Raw genomic sequence first — 20,218 nt, 5'->3', positions numbered from 1 at the left:
CAATATTTGCTCTTTCTGTAATAATAACGAGATCGCAGATATCAACCATATCTTTTTTAAATGCCAAAACCAAATATTCATTTTTAATAGACTAATATTGGCAAGTGAAATAATGGAAATTAGTGATCCCTCCCGCCGCCAGTTGTGTGATTTGCTCAAAAACAAAAAGTGTTATAGTGCATTATATAAATACATCAAAAATACCGTGGGGAAGATTTAAGAAAACAAGTGAAACGATAGAATAACATGTGAATTAGTGACCGTAAATAAGACTTGGCTTAAAGGTCTCGTTACCAGGCCATAAAATTATTTAAAAAAAAAAACTGTTATCTATCTAGTGTCAGCTGTCAATCGTCTATTATGACAGTATTGGATAGTCCACATTAGCGTCTGGCGGTTAATTAAATTTTCATTTTACAAATTATTATTTATTCAAGAATAAAATTCTCTAAAACGTTTTATAATGGATTACAATAGTACTGGTGGAATGAGGAGTCCGTTCTCTCCACGGTTGAGGCAATCGTTATCTGGAAGACGAGCCCATAGACTATCAACAGTTGAAAAGAATCAGAGGTACACGCATAACCTTCTCGTATACTGTTAAGAATAATTCGTTCGGCTTTATGTATATCAATGGTCAGAATATGGTTTTTCATTTTTTTTTACTTATGAAAACTACTTTTGTTTTAGCAAATATGACCGAACATCGCAACCGCAAATAATTGACGTGATTTATCAGACAACACATAGCACAGTAGAGACCTGTGTAATGCCCCTCCCAGTTATGGTTACTGAAGCTCTTACATTTGGTAATTAATGAAAATATCAATCTTAATCGATCTAGATTCTAACAATCCTTGAAACTACCTTTACATTTTATTTATATATTATACCTACTTTCATGTCTTTCACATTTTGCTTATTAGTTTGTTAGTAGATAAAACTTTATTTCATTTTTTAGGCAGTGGTGATGTTAGTGTAGGCATGTCACCATCTGGTTGGTGCTGGGTTGTAACTGGGCGTAGAGTTCTGGCCTGGCCTCAGGAGCTGACAGGTTCATCAGGGCCAGTAGCTGCTCGTGAACTCACTTTACCCCACACAAAGCTGACCTTGTTTTTATCTTCTATGAAAATGATGAACAGGTAAGAAAAAATGTCAACACTCTAGTTACAGTGTCTAGTTTGTAACATAGTAATTTTATGTGAAATGCTTTTTATTATAAAAGGTGACACATTGTAGTGTTTTTGTGTCTGCTAGGCACTTCTTGCTTATAGTATTGTACCTCTATACCAATTTTTATTTTTAGTGTAGTGTTTATTATATAATAATATGTATGTATTTAATAATAATATGTATGTATTTAATAATAATATGTATGTATTTAATAATAATAATGTATACCTCTTATAAAATTAAAATTTTAGTGAAAGATATAACACATGGATAGAATATACATACAAGCATCTAAGTTCTTATTTTATCTGTTCTCAGACGGTACCTTCAGACTGTACCTGAATGTGATCGATTAGTATCAAGAATAGATGACACTGGTACTACTTTGGGATTGTTACTTCTTGCAATTGTTACTACTTGTACTTTATTCAAGATATCTACTAATAGAGGTAAATTTCATTAAAAAAAATCAATCAGTGAGAAAAAGAAATCTATTTATGTATTTCAGACTAAATGGACTGTATATCTAAATTATAAATACATTGTATATAGTGCAAAATGGCTTTTTATTTATTTAATATATAATGAGCCGTATTTGATTTCCTTTCAGAGGGTAGACCAACAGTGAGCTGTACCACTCTTAGGCCCCCAAGTGGCTGGCTTGGTGGTATAGGCCGACGTGTCTCACTACTATTCTTTGGCTCAATGCCAGCTCATGCTGATACTGTAAATATACTTTATTCCTATTAATTGTAAATTAATATCTCATATAAATTATATTTACTTTGCAAAGAAAATATATTAAATTTTTCAATTACAAGGAAACTTTAAATTTCAGCTAAATCATGTTAAATAAAACTTCTTTTATTACAGAAATTAGTTGGTGTGGTCATTCTTTCGAACTTGCCTCCAACTACTGATGAAGAAGAGAGTGATGAACTAATATGCATGGTAGCAGATGGACCACTTCTTCAAATGTGGTTCCGCATTGCATGAGCATCATTTACGTAGACCATTACTGGATGCAGCAGCTCGGGCCCATTTGGCTCCACATGGTAAAATTACACAAGTGAAATAAATTATATTTAAAGTCTACTGAGAAACCTTCCAGGAAGAGATTGCAGTAGTGTTTAATTGCCTTTTTTGTTGGATATACAAAATCTTTTCGTAATATTAGAGATTATAATTTAAACATTTTAACATTTAGATCAATCAAAAGCAAGTGTATTTTTAGCTTTCCAACATAATGTGCAGTTTGATAAGTGTAGGTATTGACCCAATATGTTATTTCTACATCTAGTTCAAGAAAAAAATGATATTTCAAAGATATATTTATTTTATAGGCGAGCCAAGTACTATGGAGGTAACAGCGTTGGATGTGCAGGCGGCAGGTGATCATACTTTACTACTTTAGGCAAACATATCTGCAGTCACACAGGCTTGACCTGCAGTCACACAGGCTTGACCTGCAGACACGAGTTATGCTCTGGGTAAGTTTTACTACCCATAATCTTATTATTATGTAAGTTAATAATTATTTCATTTTCATTGTATTTAAATTTAATTTTTCGGTTTTCATTTTCATTAACAAAACTTGGTAAGCAAAAAATCAGCAGTCACATAACAAGTCTCAATTTATTTATTCTTTATGGTCTTAAATGCATTAGATTATTACAATTTTAAATTATTTGTTTTATAAATAAAAATCATTTATAGTAATCTTGTATTTTATTTAAAAATTTGGTAGAGTATAATTTTATATGTAGTTACATGTTAATAGTACATAAATATTATAAGTTTTTTTTTTTTAAGAATTTGTACGCTCTTTATTTCGGAATAATTAAAATGCATTCAAACCTCCTGAGTTAGTGACAACTGGGTAAGCGAGAAAACTCTTAATGAGTATTTACCAGGTCGTGTCATTTTGCCCTCCTAAAACCCTTATAAGTGCGAAACATACATTGACCATGGAGAGTGTTCAGAGGAGTTGTTCGGATCAATACCTGCAGCTGAGTTTCATCATCGGACGTCGAGGTCAATTCCACCCGTATCACCTCGACGTCCGCCGTTCCACGACTGAGCATTTTTAAAGGAAATTTTTGCCGCGCACCACCGCTATGTGGAACCAGCTGCCCACTAAAGTATTTCCGAACCAATTCGACTTAAGGTCCTTCAAGAAAAGAGCGTATCAATTCTTAAAAGGCCGGCAACGCACTCGCGAGCCCTCTGTCATTGAGAGTGTCCTTGGGCGGCGGTATCACTTAACATCAGGTGAGCCTCCTGCACGTTTGCCCCCTATTTTATAAAAAAAAAAAAATATCAAATTTTATAAAGTCATTTGATTTTTCAAATATAGCTTTGCTATGCTCCATTTTTTCAAATATAGCTTTTTTGATTATGAAAAAAAAACATGAAACATGAAACCTATAAGTGACAGTTATTTTTAACGCGTAAAACTCTACAAGTGAGCTTGAAACTTGCTTATACCTCTAAGCGATAAACATTGTTAAACGCATTTAACTTTTGTTATTTATGACTCATTCATAAATTTCGTGGAACTCTTCTTTGATTCAAACCAAATGTGCGTCTGTTATTGTTTTCTATACTTTCTTTTTTACCTGTATATGTGAGACATTCCTCTTCTGTAAATCTGTAAGTTAGATACTCGGGTTAGTGAGAAATCTCTATAAGAGAAAATGAGATGCGATATATATTTATATCTAATGTTTTTCTAGCCCAAATGAGAGTGGAGGAACATCCTGATTCACCACAAGTGGTGAGTATATGCGCAGTTGGAGCCGGACGACAGGAAGAAGGATCACCGCGTTGTCTGCCACTTGGTCTACGCGCGCTTCTCTATACATCGACCGCACTTGCGATCGTGCCCGCAGATAGTACGTACAATTATTATATGTATGTCGCAGATTCAACGCGATTAATAATTGCGAAATTGGTGTTACTACCGTCGGCCGACATTATAACTTAATATCACAGTCAGTGCGCACGTCCGGCGCAGGCGACGTTCGAAACTCAAGTGACTAAAGAATTCACTTACTGCCACGAAACAGTCGCGCCACTGACATTTGGTAGATCACACAGACTAGGCATTGTCAATTGTCAACGTTGACAGTCTACCTTACCATACCACACCGCATTCTACGACTAACTTCATAGTGGCGGGAATTTTAAAATATTCATTCTCCGACACGGCCATTCTGACAGCCAACGCGCTCTCGCGTTGTATCTTTGTCACTCGGACAGTCGGTATGTCGATACTACAACACCTCAGTGTCACAGCTATCGGTGCCATCCGATAGTCTACAACATTTGATCAGCGTAAAGCGTAGCAGCTTTCAAAGTATTCAGACAAAGCGATACAGCTTTCAGTCCAATCATGTCTTAAAGCGTAGTAGCTTTCAAAGTATTCAGACAAAGCGATACAGCTTTCAGTCCAATCATGTTGAAGCATGGTAGGTTTCAATGTATTCAGACAAAGCGTTACAGCTTTCAGTCCAATCATGTTGAAGCATGGTAGGTTTCAAAGAGCTCGGACAAAGCGACTTAGCTTTCAATCCTCCAGCGGCTTAAAGCATAGAAGCTTTCAAAGTATTACAAATTTATTGCACAGCAAATCGTTAAGCTTCCAACACTTCTTACGAGCAGCACATCGAACACATTGCAAAGCGTACACTTTTCAGCATCGATACTGGTAAAATAGATCTCAGGCTAAAATACAGCAAAGCGTTCAAGCTTTCAGCAACAATACTAGGCCATATTACCGCAAAGCGTCTAAGCTTTCAGCATCAATACAAGGACAAATAACTGCAAAGCATCTAAGCTTTCAACATCAATACAAGGACAAATTACTGCAAAGCGTCTAAGCTTTCAGCATCAATACAAGGACAAATTACTGCAAAGCGTCTAAGCTTTCAGCATCAATACAAGGACAAATTACTGCATAGCGTCTAAACTTTCAGCATGAGGACCATTTAGGCAGATCATTAGGACAAAGCGATGAGGCTTTCAATCCAACATTGTCATTCATCATTCAGAGAACAAATAAACCCTTTTTACAATTTATAATGATCATAAATTGTATATTGATTAAAACACTATCACGATCAAGATCAACAAAGTTGATCACGGTTTAATACAATAATTCAGTTCAAATTATTAATCAGCACCCCAAATTTACGAAACAAAATACCAATTGAAATCTGTTTTACAATGATAGAAAATTAATAATTTATGGATACTATGGGGTGAAGACATTCTGACATTTCAGGCAGACTAGCCGGATATTTACGCAATCGTTTGTGGCACACATATTTTGACCGTCCCTCAGATAATGGCTCACAAATGTAACGATCATTCGAACATAACTTTGTAATTTTACAGGGACCATTGAACTTCTCACTAAGTTTGTTAATTATTCGGGGGTTCTTTTGTACTAGCACCAAGTCGCCTATTGCAAATGGATGAACCGTCACATAAAGATGTGAATCATACCGTGTTTTGCGTTGCCTGCTCGTCCATCCTGCTTTTGATCGCGCATCTTAATTAAACCGTCCTCATAATTACCTTGGTTCGCGTCAACTGTGAGAAAATTTTGCCGAGGGGGATCCTTGTTTATACCAAATAATAATTGGAATGGACTTCCACCTGCACCCTTGCATACTGCGCAATTGAGGGCCCCTTTTTGTGATTTTCAGCAATAGTACAGCAGTCTGTGAGAACCGACACTACTCGCTCTACCCGCCCATTGCCTCGACTAACACTACTCGCCACCTCATGAAACTCAATAGACCATTCATTACATTCCGGTGAATGAAGTCACCTGATCAGAGATGATACGCTTAGGCGTTCCGAATATGTGTACAAATTCTCTAAGGGCCGTGCATGCAGACAGCGACGTCAAATCTTTAACAACGGTCAAGCAACAATATTTCGTAAAACCGTCAACGATAGCGATAACGTACTCTTTAGAAACCCTTCCGCAGTTTCGAGCTCGTAACTATGATACCTACTTTCTACATCAGTTCTCTGACTAAAGTATCCAATAAGCTTTAGCTGATTATCAAATTTTTGAAAAAAAAATTGCACCATATCCGATTGAACTTACATCTGTGTGCAATTCAATTGGTTTACTGGGATCAAATATGGTTAAAACAGGTGCAGAAGTGAGGTAACCTATTACAGTAAAGCTCATTTGGCTTTGGTATGTTCGGGTGTCCATCTGTTCGGATATTAGTGGTAAAGGGTAACTATCGCGCACAGTGTTGGAATTGAGTTCCCTAAAGTCCACGCAAAGACGGTCAGACCCATCCTTCTTCTTGACAAGCAAAGCCGGACCAGAAAAAGGTGAGAAACTCTCACGAATTATACCTTCACGTTCTAAATCAGCTATTATTTCAAGCACCACGGCGCGTTCAGAAGGGGCCAGCCTACACGGCCGTCGCTGCACAATTTTATCGGGGTTCCCCAGCCCTACTTGCATTTTACCAGTTTTAACAGTAGTGTTAGAATTGCCACTAGTAAAATTAGCTTTATATTCCTCCAGTATCAATCTCAACCCATCAACATCCTCTTCGCCAGCCAAATCAGTATTAATTTGGTCCAGTACTGAGCCTGTGTTTATAGTTAGGTAAACGTTAACATCGCGAGCAATTCTAGCACCCTGACTATTAAGAGTAAAAATCAAACCTGGCGTCCTAAACATTTCTCTACCTAAAATAATATCATATGGAATCAAATCAGAATCAACAACATTGAAAGTAACTTCGGTGTGAAATCCATCAAACTCGGCACAAGTCGTTATCCCTTGATAAGAGAAACATGGAGCAGAACCAACTCCAGTGAGACGGGTAAACGAGATTTCCTTTCCATCAGACAAACAACTAGCAATTTCCCCCCGTTCACTAACGAAAATTCTGAACCACTGTCAATCAGCGCCCGTAATTTACAACCGCCCACACATACTACGTGCAGGTGGCAGAGCAAACGTTAACATCTTTCATCTCATTTTTGCACCCAATTTATGATACGCATTGCTTCGCGAGAAATAATAGTCTATATAATTATTTACAGAATGAATAGCAGAGCAAAAATAATTTTAAGCATGGCAATCGGCCATTCAGAAAATCATCTCGAATCTGAAAGCATACAATACCTGCCCGTTATCAACTCTGAACAAATTCAGGATTGTAATATTCCAGCAAGAGTTTATCAAGACATTACAACGGGTAAGGATTATTTTGATACGGAGTGCCATCCAATCAGTCAACCTAACCCTAACGATTTGACCTTAATTAATGTTGAAAATGAGGACATACTACCATCTGGAACTGAAGAGAAACAAACCTTGTTCGACGACATCACCCAGGAACCTCAAATAGCAGCACAGTTTAGACAACAAAGAGAAACGGCAAATTTTAGTTTTGATACGGACTCCTACCCTGACAGCCAGCGTGATTACGATATATCGTTGACGACAGTGACGCGAACTGTTCTACGTTATCTAGTTTAACTGATTTTTCCTCGGATGATAGTGGAAAGGATCCTGATTTTCTACCTGAGAAATACATAGAGTTGAAACGGCCTAAGTACCATTTTTTTTCACCAAAACCGGGACCTTTCCGGGCAAATGATTAAACCAACTACATGGAAATGCAGCCTTCTAACACTGAGGCACCTATCTTAGAGACTGAACAACCACAATCACCCAGTTGTAACATCCATCCCTCTAGTACTGACAGCCAACCGCCTAGCATTAACATCCAGCCTCCTAGCATTGACACCCAGCCTCCTAGCAGTGGCACCCAACCTGATAGCATTGACACCCAGCCCCCTAGCATTGACACCCAGCCCCCTAGCATGGATTGTCAACCACCCAGCGTGGAACCTCAGCTGCTATCCCGAAAAAGAAAATGTAACCCAGCATCTTGGAAGAGAAATAAATCCAAGGCTCTTAAAAACAGCGGAAAGGCATATGAAACAATGTCCAAATCAAACAAACAAATAGAAGCCAAGAAAATTGGACTTGAATGTTCCGATAAATGCAAATTAAAATGTGCTAACCAATTTTCACGGGAAGAAAGGTTGGCTTTATTTGAGAACTTTTGGAAGATTGACTTGACAAATCAGAGGCATTTCATTAGCGACAACATGACAAAAATTGAACCTAAGTATCGCTATGTCCGTGTTGGCAGCACTCGTCAGAACTTTAATCACGCATATTATTTCCCTAAAAACGATAGACGCATTCGAGTATGCAAAGTATACTTTATTAATACACTTGCTATTTCTGATAAAACTATAAGAACTGTTGTCAAAAAGAATTCTGAACGACTTGGATTAATACAAGAAAATCGAGGGAAACATGGGAACCAGTTCCAGTTAGAGGCCTCTTTGAAAGATGGTGTCAAAGCACATATCAATTGAATCCCTAGAATTGAAAGCCATTATTGCCGTGCTCACACAAAACGTAAATATATTGTGGGAAACATGTCAATTGCTGCTTTGCATCGCCTGTACGTTATCAAGTGCAAAGAAGAAAATAAGCCACATGTTTTATATAAAATATATTATAATATATTCATGGAGGACTTTAACATCTCCTTTTGGCAACCTAAAAAGGACCAGTGTGAAGACTGTACAGCTTACCTAAATGCAGATGATAAATCTGTTTTGAAAGAAAAGTACGACTTGCATTTACAAGAAAAATGTCTCGCTAGATCTGAAAAGGAGAGGGATAAACAAAATATTAATGAGGATTATGTAGTGTGTGTATATGATCTACAAGCAGTTATGCCTTGTCCGCGAGCTGAAGTCTCTAGCTTTTATTATATTTCTAAATTGAATTTATTTAATTTGACAATTACTAAATTAGGAAAGAATAGTTCAGATTGTTTTGTATGGCACGAGGGGGAAGGGGGTCGGGGTTTGAATGAAATTGGATCATGCGTGCTCATGTATTGAATCGTTTGAACGATGAAGCTGCGGGTGATTTCGACGTAGTTTTTTATAGTGATAATTGTTGCGGCCAACAAAAAAACAAATACATGCTAGCAACATACCAATATGCTATGAAAATATATCCGAAATTGAGAAGTATCATTCATAAGTTTTTAATAAAGGGACATACCCAAAATGAGGGGGATGCCGCCCACTCATTAATTCAACGTAATATTTCAATGGCTTTAAAATCGTCACCCATTTCTGTGCCGGACCAGTATATTACTCTTATTACGACAGCAAGGAAAAAGGGTACACCTTTCGCAGTTCACGAACTTGCACATGACAGTTTTTTAGATTTAAAATGCTTGGGTGTTGGAAATTTTGTCACATCCGAAGATGGGCAAAAAGTAAAATGGTCCGAGATAAAAATAAGTCCACAGAGAACATAAACACCAGTTTTTATATAAAACTTGATACGAAAGCGAAGAATTCATCTCAGTCTCCACGCTGACAAAAAGGATGTCTAAATCATCTACTAATTACAACATAGTGCCAAAAAAGTTGTATAATCATAAACTTACAATATCGGAAACGAAAAAACAAGGTATACTCAAACTGATTGAGAAAAATATTATACCTAGATATTACGAAAGTTTTTATCAAAATTTATAAATGTGCCTTTAAAAAAAGACTGTCTTAGATATTACTTTTGTGATTTTAGCCATACAGGCTGTGATATAATAATAAATAGTAAAAGGTATTATAATTATACTAATTTAAGCATAATTTCAAATCTTTTAATGTTCAACTTTCAGCAATTTTATTTTAGATTTGTGTTATAATGTTGTTACTATGAATATTTTAAGAATTTTATTCAAAGATAATTTTAGATTACCTTAAAATTAATATCGCGTTTTTTAACATAAAACGATAAAACAATGTCTAGTTTTGTGATAGTCGTATGAATACTTTGTATCTTTTTAGATTTACTGCGAATTATTTGTATTTTTTAGTTATTTTCTTAGTAAAACATTAAATAAAGCAGGTTTCATTTTTTGAGATAATTACCCTAACATTGGTTCACATTTTGAATGCAAAAAGGGCTTTTGTTGTTTTTATCAGGTTGGAAGAGTGCTATCACAGTGTAATTAAATTAAATAAGGAAAATAATGATATATTAATATTATAACAATTAAACAATTTTCAAAAAAACATTTTTTAAATTTTGTTTCGGCTCTCCTGTTAAAAATGAGTTTTCTGGTTTGTGGCTGTTTTGCATTCAATGAGCGATATATATCAATTGTACAAGTCTATGCCCCTACATATGACGCACCGGACGAGGACGTCAATACCTTTTATGAGAATATCGAAGCAGCACAAAAACTAGCCCATGGAAAAATTATCGTTATGGGAGATTTTAACGCCAAAATTGGTCAGAGACAAAATATCGAGCTCTCAATCATGGGTCCCTATTGCTATGGAACCAGAAATTCCAGAGGCGACCTACTGCTGCAATATGCGCAAGCAAATAGATACACCATCATAAACACAATATTTAAAAAGAAAACTAAGAACCTATGGACTTGTATGTCTCCAGGCCAACGACATAAAAATCAAATAGATTATATTCTGAGCAACGGCACTAAGTGCTTCTCAAACTTGGAAATCATAAATAATAAAATCTTCCAAAGCGACCACAGATTATTGAGAGGCACTCTCCTACTGAGTAAAGCCAAAAAAAGTCGAGCTTGTTTCAAAACACCTAGAACAGATTTTACGCTTGACGTAAATCAGCAGGAATACCTCACAGCTTTAAAACTAAAAATCCAACAAATCGAATGGGAACACGAAGATAACATAGACTCATTCTACGTAAAGATTGAAACGGCTATAAAACAAAGTTTGGCAACCGTGACTATAAAGAAAACAAAACCAGAAATTATTTCGGATGAAACAAAACAACAAATTAAAAAAACGTTATACACTGCAATCAAAACCATCCAAGACCAAAGAAGAAAAGACAGAACTGACCGCTTTATATAAGCTTACAAATAAAATGATAAAATACGACTATAAAAAATACAGAACGGATACAATCGAAAGGAACTTAGCAAGGAAACAAAATGGATTCATACATTAAAATCCCAGAGATACTCTGACAAACTTAAATCGCGAAATGACATAATAAATATAGCATCAGACTTTTATCGTGACCTCTATCAGGACAATCTGGATGGAGCGCTAGGCTACTTGAAATATGACTTACAACAAACTGCACCAGTGTCACCCTTCGATTCCAATGAAATTCTAACCAATATAAATAAGCTGAAGAATGACAGAAGTCCAGGTCCGGACAGTATCCCAAATGAAGCCTTAATAATTGGAAAAAATATCCTTATAAGCTTGATAACCACATTATGCAACAAGATATTGGAAAAGCAAGAAATTCCCAAAATTTGGGGTGAATCCCATATAGTTCTGTTGTATAAAAAAGGTGACCCTTCAGACATTGGCAATTACCGCCCTATCAGTCTTCTACCAAATTTGTACAAACTGTTCGCAATATGTCTAGAAAAAAGAATTGCTATATTTATAGAAAAGCACCAACCTATAGAGCAAGCTGGATTTCGGGCAGGATATTCAACGACTGATCATATACACACGGTAGATCTTATAGTAGAAAAGCATCAAGAGTTTAACCAGCCCCTATATCTAGCATTCATCGATTATACTAAAGCATTTGACTGTATCTCACATGAAAGTATTTGGCAGGCGCTTTCATATCAAGGCATACCAGCCATATACATCAACATTATTACATCGACATATATAAGAAGAGTACCAGTAAAGTAAAATTAGACAGACTTGGACCAAAATTTCGTATCAGTAGAGGAGTAAAACAAGGAGATCCCTTATCACCCAAGATATTCATAGCCGTCCTTCAAAATATTATGAAAGAACTGCGATGGGAAAGGAAAGGAATACAAATAGACTCGAGATATTTGAGCAACCTACGTTTTGCAGACGATATAGTTTTGTTTTCAGGTACGCCAAATCAATTGCAAGAAATGATAGAAGACCTAAATACTGCCAGCAAAAAAATAGGACTACAAATAAATACTTCGAAAACAAAAGTTGCAACAAATAACAATATTTACCCGATTATGCTTAACGGAACAGACATCGAGTATGTAGACAGCTATACTTATCTTGGTAAACAAGTTTCATTTAAGAAACAAAGACATGACAACGAACTGGAGCGCCGCGTCACCACAACTTGGAAGAAGTTTTGGAGCTTAAAAGAAATCCTCAAAGCTAAGCTCCCAATTAAGTTAAAGAAAAAGGTTGTGGATTCTTGCCTGTTGCCCTGCCTTACATATGGAGCACAAACTTGGATTTTCAAAAACAAAACAAAAGCCAAAATACGTTCGTGCCAACGTGCGATAGAAAGGAGTATTCTCGGAATAAAATTACGCGACAAACATAGAAGTGAAAATATTCGCAGAAAAACCAATATTATTGATGCTGAGCAATATGCCCTTAAACTTAAATGGAGATGGGCAGGCCACGTAGCCCGTTGTACAGACGACAGATGGTCTAGAACAGTAACAGAATGGACGGGTCCGAAAGGAAACAGAAAGAAAGGAAGACCAATGGAGCGATGGGCCGACGGGATCGAGAGGGTAGCTGGCAGAGATTGGATGACGATGGCGAAAAATAAAGTAGGGTGGAAAAAGTTGGAGGAGGCCTTCTCCCGGACAGGGGCCGCATCTTAGAAAAACTAAATTTTTTCTTTTTATTTCAATCAAATGTATGTCAAAGATGTGGAATAAAGGCTTATTATTATTATTATTTTTGCATTTATATAATGTAATTATTGTAGCAGTATGTGAGGTATTAGAAACACTGCGTACTCTTCCCTCAAAGATCTGCAACGCATCCGACTATCCAACGCATCTAAATGGGTATCTATCGACTGCAGTAGATACCATTTTCGGCTGACTGCAAGGTCGTTTGACCCCCATAATTATCATTCAATAACTCAAATAATCACTTGGTATACTATGATTAGGCTTAATCTATTAATCATAATGTAATATTATATACCATGTAAAATATTTTTTCAACGCCTAAAAGTTAAACAAATTATAAAATGGCGTTTCATATTATCTAGTAAATAACAAATCCTATTTGTGCTATTTTAACTAAAGTAATGTACCAGTCTTTTTTTTTTTTCAAAATAAGCGTAATCACTATTAGACAGATAGCAACGAATAAGAGTGTGCTCAAAACGGTAAAATTATACTGATTTAGTTTTTATTAATAAAAGGAAAAAAAATTTCATAAAGGACATTTATTTTTTGAGTTTCTGTATGATATTTAAAGTATTATTATTATAAATATTATTTTAAATAGTTTAGATTGTATGACACAAAAATATCTAAGAGAAGCAAATTATTTACAAACTTTATTGAGAGGATACGTTGATGAAAAACAACTCGAAACGTCGAGTTACGAAAATAAATAATTGGCATTTATATCATATTTTAAAGTTTTATCATATGTGCTGAATTCACACATGTACATTTATATGTTTGGGCATATAAAAATATGACGTAATATTTATCGCTCATATAGAAATGTCTCTTAATGATATGTTAGTTAATCCTTATTCAAATACTAGCCAGCTTTATTGCGTGAATTACATCGTGTCATAACCATGTAATGTTTTTTTTTGTAATATTAGTGTTTAGACAAAAGAGTTTTTAACATATACCGTAGATTTAGTACTATGTATGACGCAGTAAACTAATAAATAATTAATTAGAGATATCTCCAGACATGCAGAAGAAGATAAAATATTTATTAGTTTTATAATATTATTTAATACTCGGAACAAACGCAGGCCGCAATTTCCGCGTACTAGACTATCTAAGGTTAGTAATTCTTCTTTAGGAAAAGGGATACTTTTTTTATAATAAAATCCCAGAGGCTCTTTTATCTCTGCCTCTTAAATAATTTAAGAATTGTATTAAAGAAAAGCTGTGTAAAAAGACTTACTATAAAGTTAACGATTGTCTAGTTGATCAAAGGGCCTGGGACTAGTGTTTGTTTTACAATTGTGCGATATTTGTTTTACAATAAATGTTGTTTGCCATTTTATATGATGATTTGCTATTTTAAAAGAGTACCGAGAGTTTTTTATGCCGGCTTTTTTTCCCGGCCAACACCCTCTGTCTTAGGTAGGGATGTCTGTGATACAAATTTAATGACTTGAAATAAGTGATACCTGTATCTTATATACTAGAGAAATTGCTGCCTGCCTGCTATTTTATCCGTTGTTTTATAAACAAAGACAAAAGTTAGATAATAGCTTTTTCGATGTAGACTCTATTTAACTAAGCATTGGTTTAAGTGAGTCTAAAAAACATGGTACGGAGACGTTACCTGTGAGACTGGTAAACTGAGTTTCTTTATTACCTAGTAAATAATTAGCGATTTCCTCTTCAATAAGTATTTCCCCTTCAAACTCATTGCACATTCTAAAGCAGGGTCAAACAGTGCTTTCAAAGTATTAGTAAATATATGCGTGATGTATAGGTTAGTATAGTTGAAGAAGAGTCCAAAATTGGACTTGTGTGAGTGACTCGACAAACTAGTGGGCAATAATGACAATATAGGTACATTTATACCTACAATAGATTAATTTATGTACACCATAACAATTGTTAGTACTGCTCCACTACTAACAGTGTATCTCGCTAAATTGATTGACACTTATAGCACATAAACCGTCAGTAGGCGTCTTCGGCTTTGGTTTGGGCTTTACATAATATATTGTTAAAAACATAATTTACAGACTCGATGACCTAGTTTAAAAATATATTATCTATAATAAGCAAAAGCACACGCAGTGTGTAAAACAGGGCTTTATTATGGAAACAATTTAATCATTTAAGGAATGTCGTTTATTGATAACGCCATGCTACAATCGCGCACGTTTCATATTTTACAACAAATACTTTAATTTCCAACGCAAGTTTGAAATCATACAAATATACATAAAATCAAACATATCTACATTTTTGGTTATTTAATTTCACCTAATACACTAATAACTAAAAAAAATGCATTGACAACTTGCCCTCCGCTTTTTACGTTTTCTTGATTAATCTTTATAGACGATTAGCAGGTGATTGAATATTTAATTGGTAAATTAGTAGGTGATTAGAGTTCTTTTTTAAAAGTCTAGCCTTATCAAGCCTTTAAAGTCTAAGATATACTAGTTTCCTCAGGATGTAAAAGATGATCTCAGAATTAAGATTTAGAAAAAAAATCTAATAGTATACCAAGATTTGAACGTGGGATGGAGAGACCTACGATTATCCACAAGGCTAATAATACTCTGTTTGACTGAATGCTTTAAAAAAAACTATTTATATTAAATTCTCCATTAAAATGAACGAGTTATCCAGATTATATCCTACTATCCAGATTATATCTAAAAAAATCCGTCCTAATCAAAACAAAATTGCTTTCAGAACTTTCAAAAAGTTTAAACACAGCGGATTAGTTATACTGGTTTGTATGTAAATCGTGTATTCGCCACTAACAATAAAGAGCGGACGTATCGAAATCTGTTGATCCTCGTTTAATAACTATACTTTCGAACAGAAATATTGAACATATATATCAGCAATCAGCGCGCTCTCAAAATAAAGTGGTAGTAATCCAAATAGAATCAAAATCGTATTTATTTTATTTTTAATCATATGAAATCTAGACTTACTAATATGACATAAAAATTTAAGTTAAGCCGTGGGCGTTTATAATTTACTGTAACTCGGTAATTAAATTCAAAATTCTCGCCTCGAGTTATGTTCAGGCAGACCGAAAAGACATTAAAAAAAGAATTTATTTATTTATATGTCTTTACAATTTGAAATCTACTACAAGACTGATCTAAATCTAAATAATACGAATACAATAATCAACTTTCAAATAAACTATAGTCGGCGAAATCGCTGAGTGAAACGTCAGCGATTACCAAGGGTTATGCCTTGGTAACTCCTCCGTCCTTCAGAGAGAAGCTGATTTTACAGCTTCCACCAGTGTCCTCACTGGTAGGCGAGATCTTCCGTGCGTTCTTGGTGCATCTTCTTGATAACTTTTTATATACTTTCCATGATACTGCACATATCAGTAACAGATAGAGGATGATAGTTGTCCAGCTTGGAGTTGCCATCATCTTAGGCCAGTCGTTGATGTCACCCTGCTTCTCCAGATCTTCAGCCTTGTCCAGTAGTTGCCGAATGTTATCTAATTCCAGATCTTGCAATTTTACTTGATACCGCACGACATCCACAGGTGAGACTTGTTTTTGGGGCAATGGTATTATTTCATCTAAGTCTAATTTCGTGACATGTGACTGCAGCGTCATGTTCGCAACTTCTGCGCGACAATCTTCTGTTACGGTTATAAGATGGATTCCCGATGCACGATGGTAAGATGTGTTGGTCGCTGCAGCAGTTGGCATTATTGTGTTTTATGAGGTTGACGATGCAATCTTCTGATTTTGTGAAGGATTTCATTTGCAGAGACTCGCAGAGATGAACGCTCTCGGTGATCGACTTGCAGCTGTTGTCGAGGTATGAGTACTCATCGCTTCCAAGTGCAAGGAATTTGGATTTGGGTATAATGGTGAGGTACTCGGTATCAGGGATAGAATATAAATGAATAAGGTCATATATACTTTTATCAATAAAAGGTATTTGTAAAATAAATGTTAATGAGTGCTTAGTACTATACGATTTTACTGTTATTGACCTTTCTAGTTCTCTTATATTTCCTATATTTAAATCTGTAATTGGTTCTAAATTGTATATATTTCCAAGCTGTAGCGTGATTTCCTACAGATAACAGGGTGTCCAGTAACTCACGAAGCCGTTTGCCAAAGGACTCGGCGTTCTCATTTTTAAATTTACGCGACCTCGTAAGCTCCTGCATTACTTGAATTTCGTTCGAGGTTCGCCCAAGCGACGAATTAGAGCTGTAATATTGTTCCACGTATCTAAGTTAGTCTCATAGGCAAATGCCTCTACCGCCGCACCGCTCAACTTTCTTTTTATTACGCTAAGCAATTCGGGATGGTTCCTCCTCGCGACTTCTGTTTGTTCGAGAACATTTTCTACCTCTCTAATATAAAAATTAAGTAATTTCTTAGTTCCGTCATATTTGCGAATAAATGCGCAATAATAAAATTTTAAAATGCGGTGAATCTAATAGTGACATATTTTGAATTTACTTATATGAATTAATAAAGTTATAAAATATAACAATTTCTATGTAGATCCGCTTACACTTAACAATACGCGTAACGTGACGCTAAGGAATGTCCGTCCGATGTGAGAACAAGACAATAGCCTATTGTTACAATGTTAAAGTTTTAAACCGATTTTAGGTTTAAACACTCATTAATTATATATATATATATATATAAACTATATCTAGGACAGGAAATAGAGCAGGAAACTTGGCTTAGCGAGAGTACTCACCAGACCAGCAACTGCATTTCTTGTCGAGTCTCGTAGCAGCACGAGGGAACGCCCAATGCTCCAGGTGTACCCGCGTGGATCTCGGTGACCGCCCTTGATGAGGTTCCTTTGGATTGCAGTAACACGACTAGGGAGTCGCCGTTTACTAGGGGACTTTGAAGAGTTTGATTCGCGGTTTTCCTAGTTAAACGTGCAATCCTACCGACTGCGCCAGTTATGTTCAGGCAGACCGAAAAGACATTAAAAAAAGAATTTATTTATTTATATGTCTTTACAATTTGAAATCTACTACAAGACTGATCTAAATCTAAATAATACGAATACAATAATCAACTTTCAAATAAACTATAGTCGGCGAAATCGCTGAGTGCAACGTCAGCGATTACCAAGGGTTATGCCTTGGTAACTCTCGTTCTGTTTTTTTTTTTGTAATAGGAGGCAAACGGGCAGAGGCTCATCTGAAGTTAAGTGATACCGCCGCCCATGGACACTTACATTGCCAAAAGGCTCGCAAGTGCGTTGCCGGCCTTTCAAGAATTAGTACGCTCTTTTCTTGAAGGACCCTAAGTCGAACTGGTTTGGAAATACTTCAGTGGGCTGCTGGTTCTACATAGTGGTGGTGCGTGGCAAAAACTGCCTGAGAAAAAGCTCAGTTGTGGAACGACGGACGTCGAGGTGATACGGATGGTATTTTGTATTTTGCCTTGACGTCCGATAATGAAACTCGGTTGCGGGTATTAGACGAACAACTCTTTTGAACACTCCCCATGGTAAATGCGGTAGAAGATGCAGAGAGACCCAACATCTCTACGCAAAGCCAAGGGATCCAACCGCACGGAAAGTGATTGGTCATCGACGATTCGAATCGCTCTTCGTTGAATACGGTCACGTGGAAGGAGCAAGTACTGGGGAGCTCCCGCCCAGAGTGTGAGAACAGTATTCCATGTGGGGCCGAATTTGTGCTTTATAGAGTTGCAAGCGGTGGCCCTGAGTGAAGTACCGTCTCGCCTCGCTGAGCACATCAAGCCTCCAAAAAGGAGGCTAATTTACCCTTTCCTTCCAAATGACCGCGAATCTGAACGTCATTCGATATGTCAACCAGTATTCCAATGTTAGCTGAGGCTTTAAAGAGAGTGCCTTCAAAGGGAGTTTTTTTAGGGGAAAACGCGCAGACTTGCGTTTCCCCAGTCCGAGACTCCACGTAAAAGAGTTTCTACTTAAAACACAAGTTTGTCCCGGCACTCATCGACAACAGCCCGAGAAATGCCTGCCCGGCCCATGTAAAAAGTATCCCCAGTACTGTCGTCCGCATAGCAATGAATGTCGCTAAGTTGCAACATATCATTGATATGCAGAATAGACAGGGTCGGGGATAGGACACAGCCTTGTGGGATACCAACATTGTCGGGTTTAAGGTCGGAGTATGCTCCGTCGATGACGACGAGAAAGCTGGAAAAGCTGGTCTATTAAAATATATTATATTAAAAAGTTGAAGAGGTTTTTCTTTAACTTGTCTTTATTGTTTGGTGTAATCAAATCAAAATCGAGGTTAACTTTGACTAACTCTGTCTGTCTTTGTTAATATTATGGACTAAAATAAACAGTTAACTTTGAACTGTAATATTATTAAACAAAAGCTTTAATGTTCTGTACACAAATGCTGTAACGAACTTTAAGTAATTCTTATCTATATTTGCGGAGTTGTGGACAATCTCAATTAATCCCATTAACTGTATGTAATAGGAAGCGGTACATTGTGGCAAAACCGCTCCCAAGATGGTTTAGAGCTTTTCTATAGATTTTTTTAGCCTCAATATATTTATCTTAATTCAGTGTGTAATGCTGAATCAAATGAACTCAAGTTTTATTTATTTATACGATTCTTACATATATAAAAAGTAGAAAGTGACTTATACACAGAAATGGATTTATGATATTTTAATTTCGAGTACGACGCTTATTTATATATATGTTACTACTAGTAATAGCCTCATGATCAGGTATTATTGTTACAATAATTAATTTCTTCTTCACGAGAAATCGCTTATCGTTTATCAGCTTTAATTAAACATTTTGATGAGTCATCACAATATTATCCGCTACGTAGGAAGCGACCCTCCAGAACAATTAAAATTTTTCACCTACGACATACTAAGGCTTCGGGTTTTGTTTGCTTATAAAATGCCTTTTATATTTAAAACCGTAACGTAATTTATTTTTATAATTCCTATTGCACGTCGTATAAAATCTACGAATTTCTTTATGGCCCACAAGGGAACGATTACGTTGGAAGGATCTCAATTCTCAATTTATTTAACTACTCCACAAACAAAGATTGCTTTGTCCCCATTAGATTTAACCACACAGTGTTAGCACATGCAAATGTTCATTGTCTTAAGTACTTTAGGGATAATTAATCTAAAACTATTACCATTGCTTTTGTACCGTTAAGCTAGTATTACTGTTAAATTACTTAATTCGCTGAGACATTAAAAAAAACACGCTCCCATATATATTTTATAATGACGTTTGTT

The 20,218-nt window shown here is 36.0% G+C and overlaps 1 protein-coding gene and 1 pseudogene across 4 annotated transcripts; one reads left to right on the top strand and one right to left on the bottom strand.

Annotated features, from left to right (window-relative positions):
• The first annotated feature begins 337 nt into the window (after positions 1 to 337).
• LOC123716260 (nuclear pore complex protein Nup133-like) lies at positions 338 to 9,959 on the top strand. 4 transcript variants are annotated; one of them, XR_006754534.1, is made up of 9 exons: positions 338 to 573; positions 691 to 809; positions 962 to 1,142; positions 1,492 to 1,622; positions 1,784 to 1,899; positions 2,047 to 2,228; positions 2,517 to 2,663; positions 3,909 to 4,067; positions 7,261 to 9,959. XR_006754534.1 is itself a non-coding variant. In XM_045671917.1 (6 exons), the coding sequence occupies exons 1-6, from the start codon at positions 464 to 466 to the stop codon at positions 2,167 to 2,169; spliced, it is 780 nt and encodes a 259-aa protein (XP_045527873.1). In that variant the 5' UTR covers positions 338 to 463; the 3' UTR covers positions 2,170 to 2,497. The 4 variants fall into 4 exon arrangements, 1 of the variants encoding a protein (XP_045527873.1); XR_006754535.1 differs by having other exon boundaries at positions 2,047 to 2,437; XR_006754533.1 differs by lacking the exon at positions 7,261 to 9,959 and having other exon boundaries at positions 3,909 to 4,137.
• Positions 9,960 to 16,183: 6,224 nt separating this feature from the next.
• Positions 16,184 to 20,218, bottom strand: part of LOC123716485 — a 32,789-nt pseudogene continuing 28,754 nt past the window's right edge.

Source organism: Pieris brassicae, chromosome 11 (assembly GCF_905147105.1).
Source record: "Pieris brassicae chromosome 11, ilPieBrab1.1, whole genome shotgun sequence".
Classification (NCBI taxonomy): Eukaryota; Metazoa; Arthropoda; class Insecta; order Lepidoptera; family Pieridae; genus Pieris; species Pieris brassicae.
Note: the sequence above shows the minus strand (reverse complement) of the source record. Positions and strands in the feature narration are given on the sequence as shown.

Excerpts from the sequence above, each read along its gene's own strand:
- LOC123716260 (XM_045671917.1), top strand. The coding sequence starts at position 464 with ATGGATTACAATAGTACTGGTGGAATGAGGAGTCCGTTCTCTCCACGG. Across the intron at positions 1,143-1,491 it reads TCTATGAAAATGATGAACAG|ACGGTACCTTCAGACTGTAC; the intron begins GTAAGAAAAAAT and ends ATCTGTTCTCAG. Across the intron at positions 1,623-1,783 it reads CAAGATATCTACTAATAGAG|AGGGTAGACCAACAGTGAGC; the intron begins GTAAATTTCATT and ends ATTTCCTTTCAG.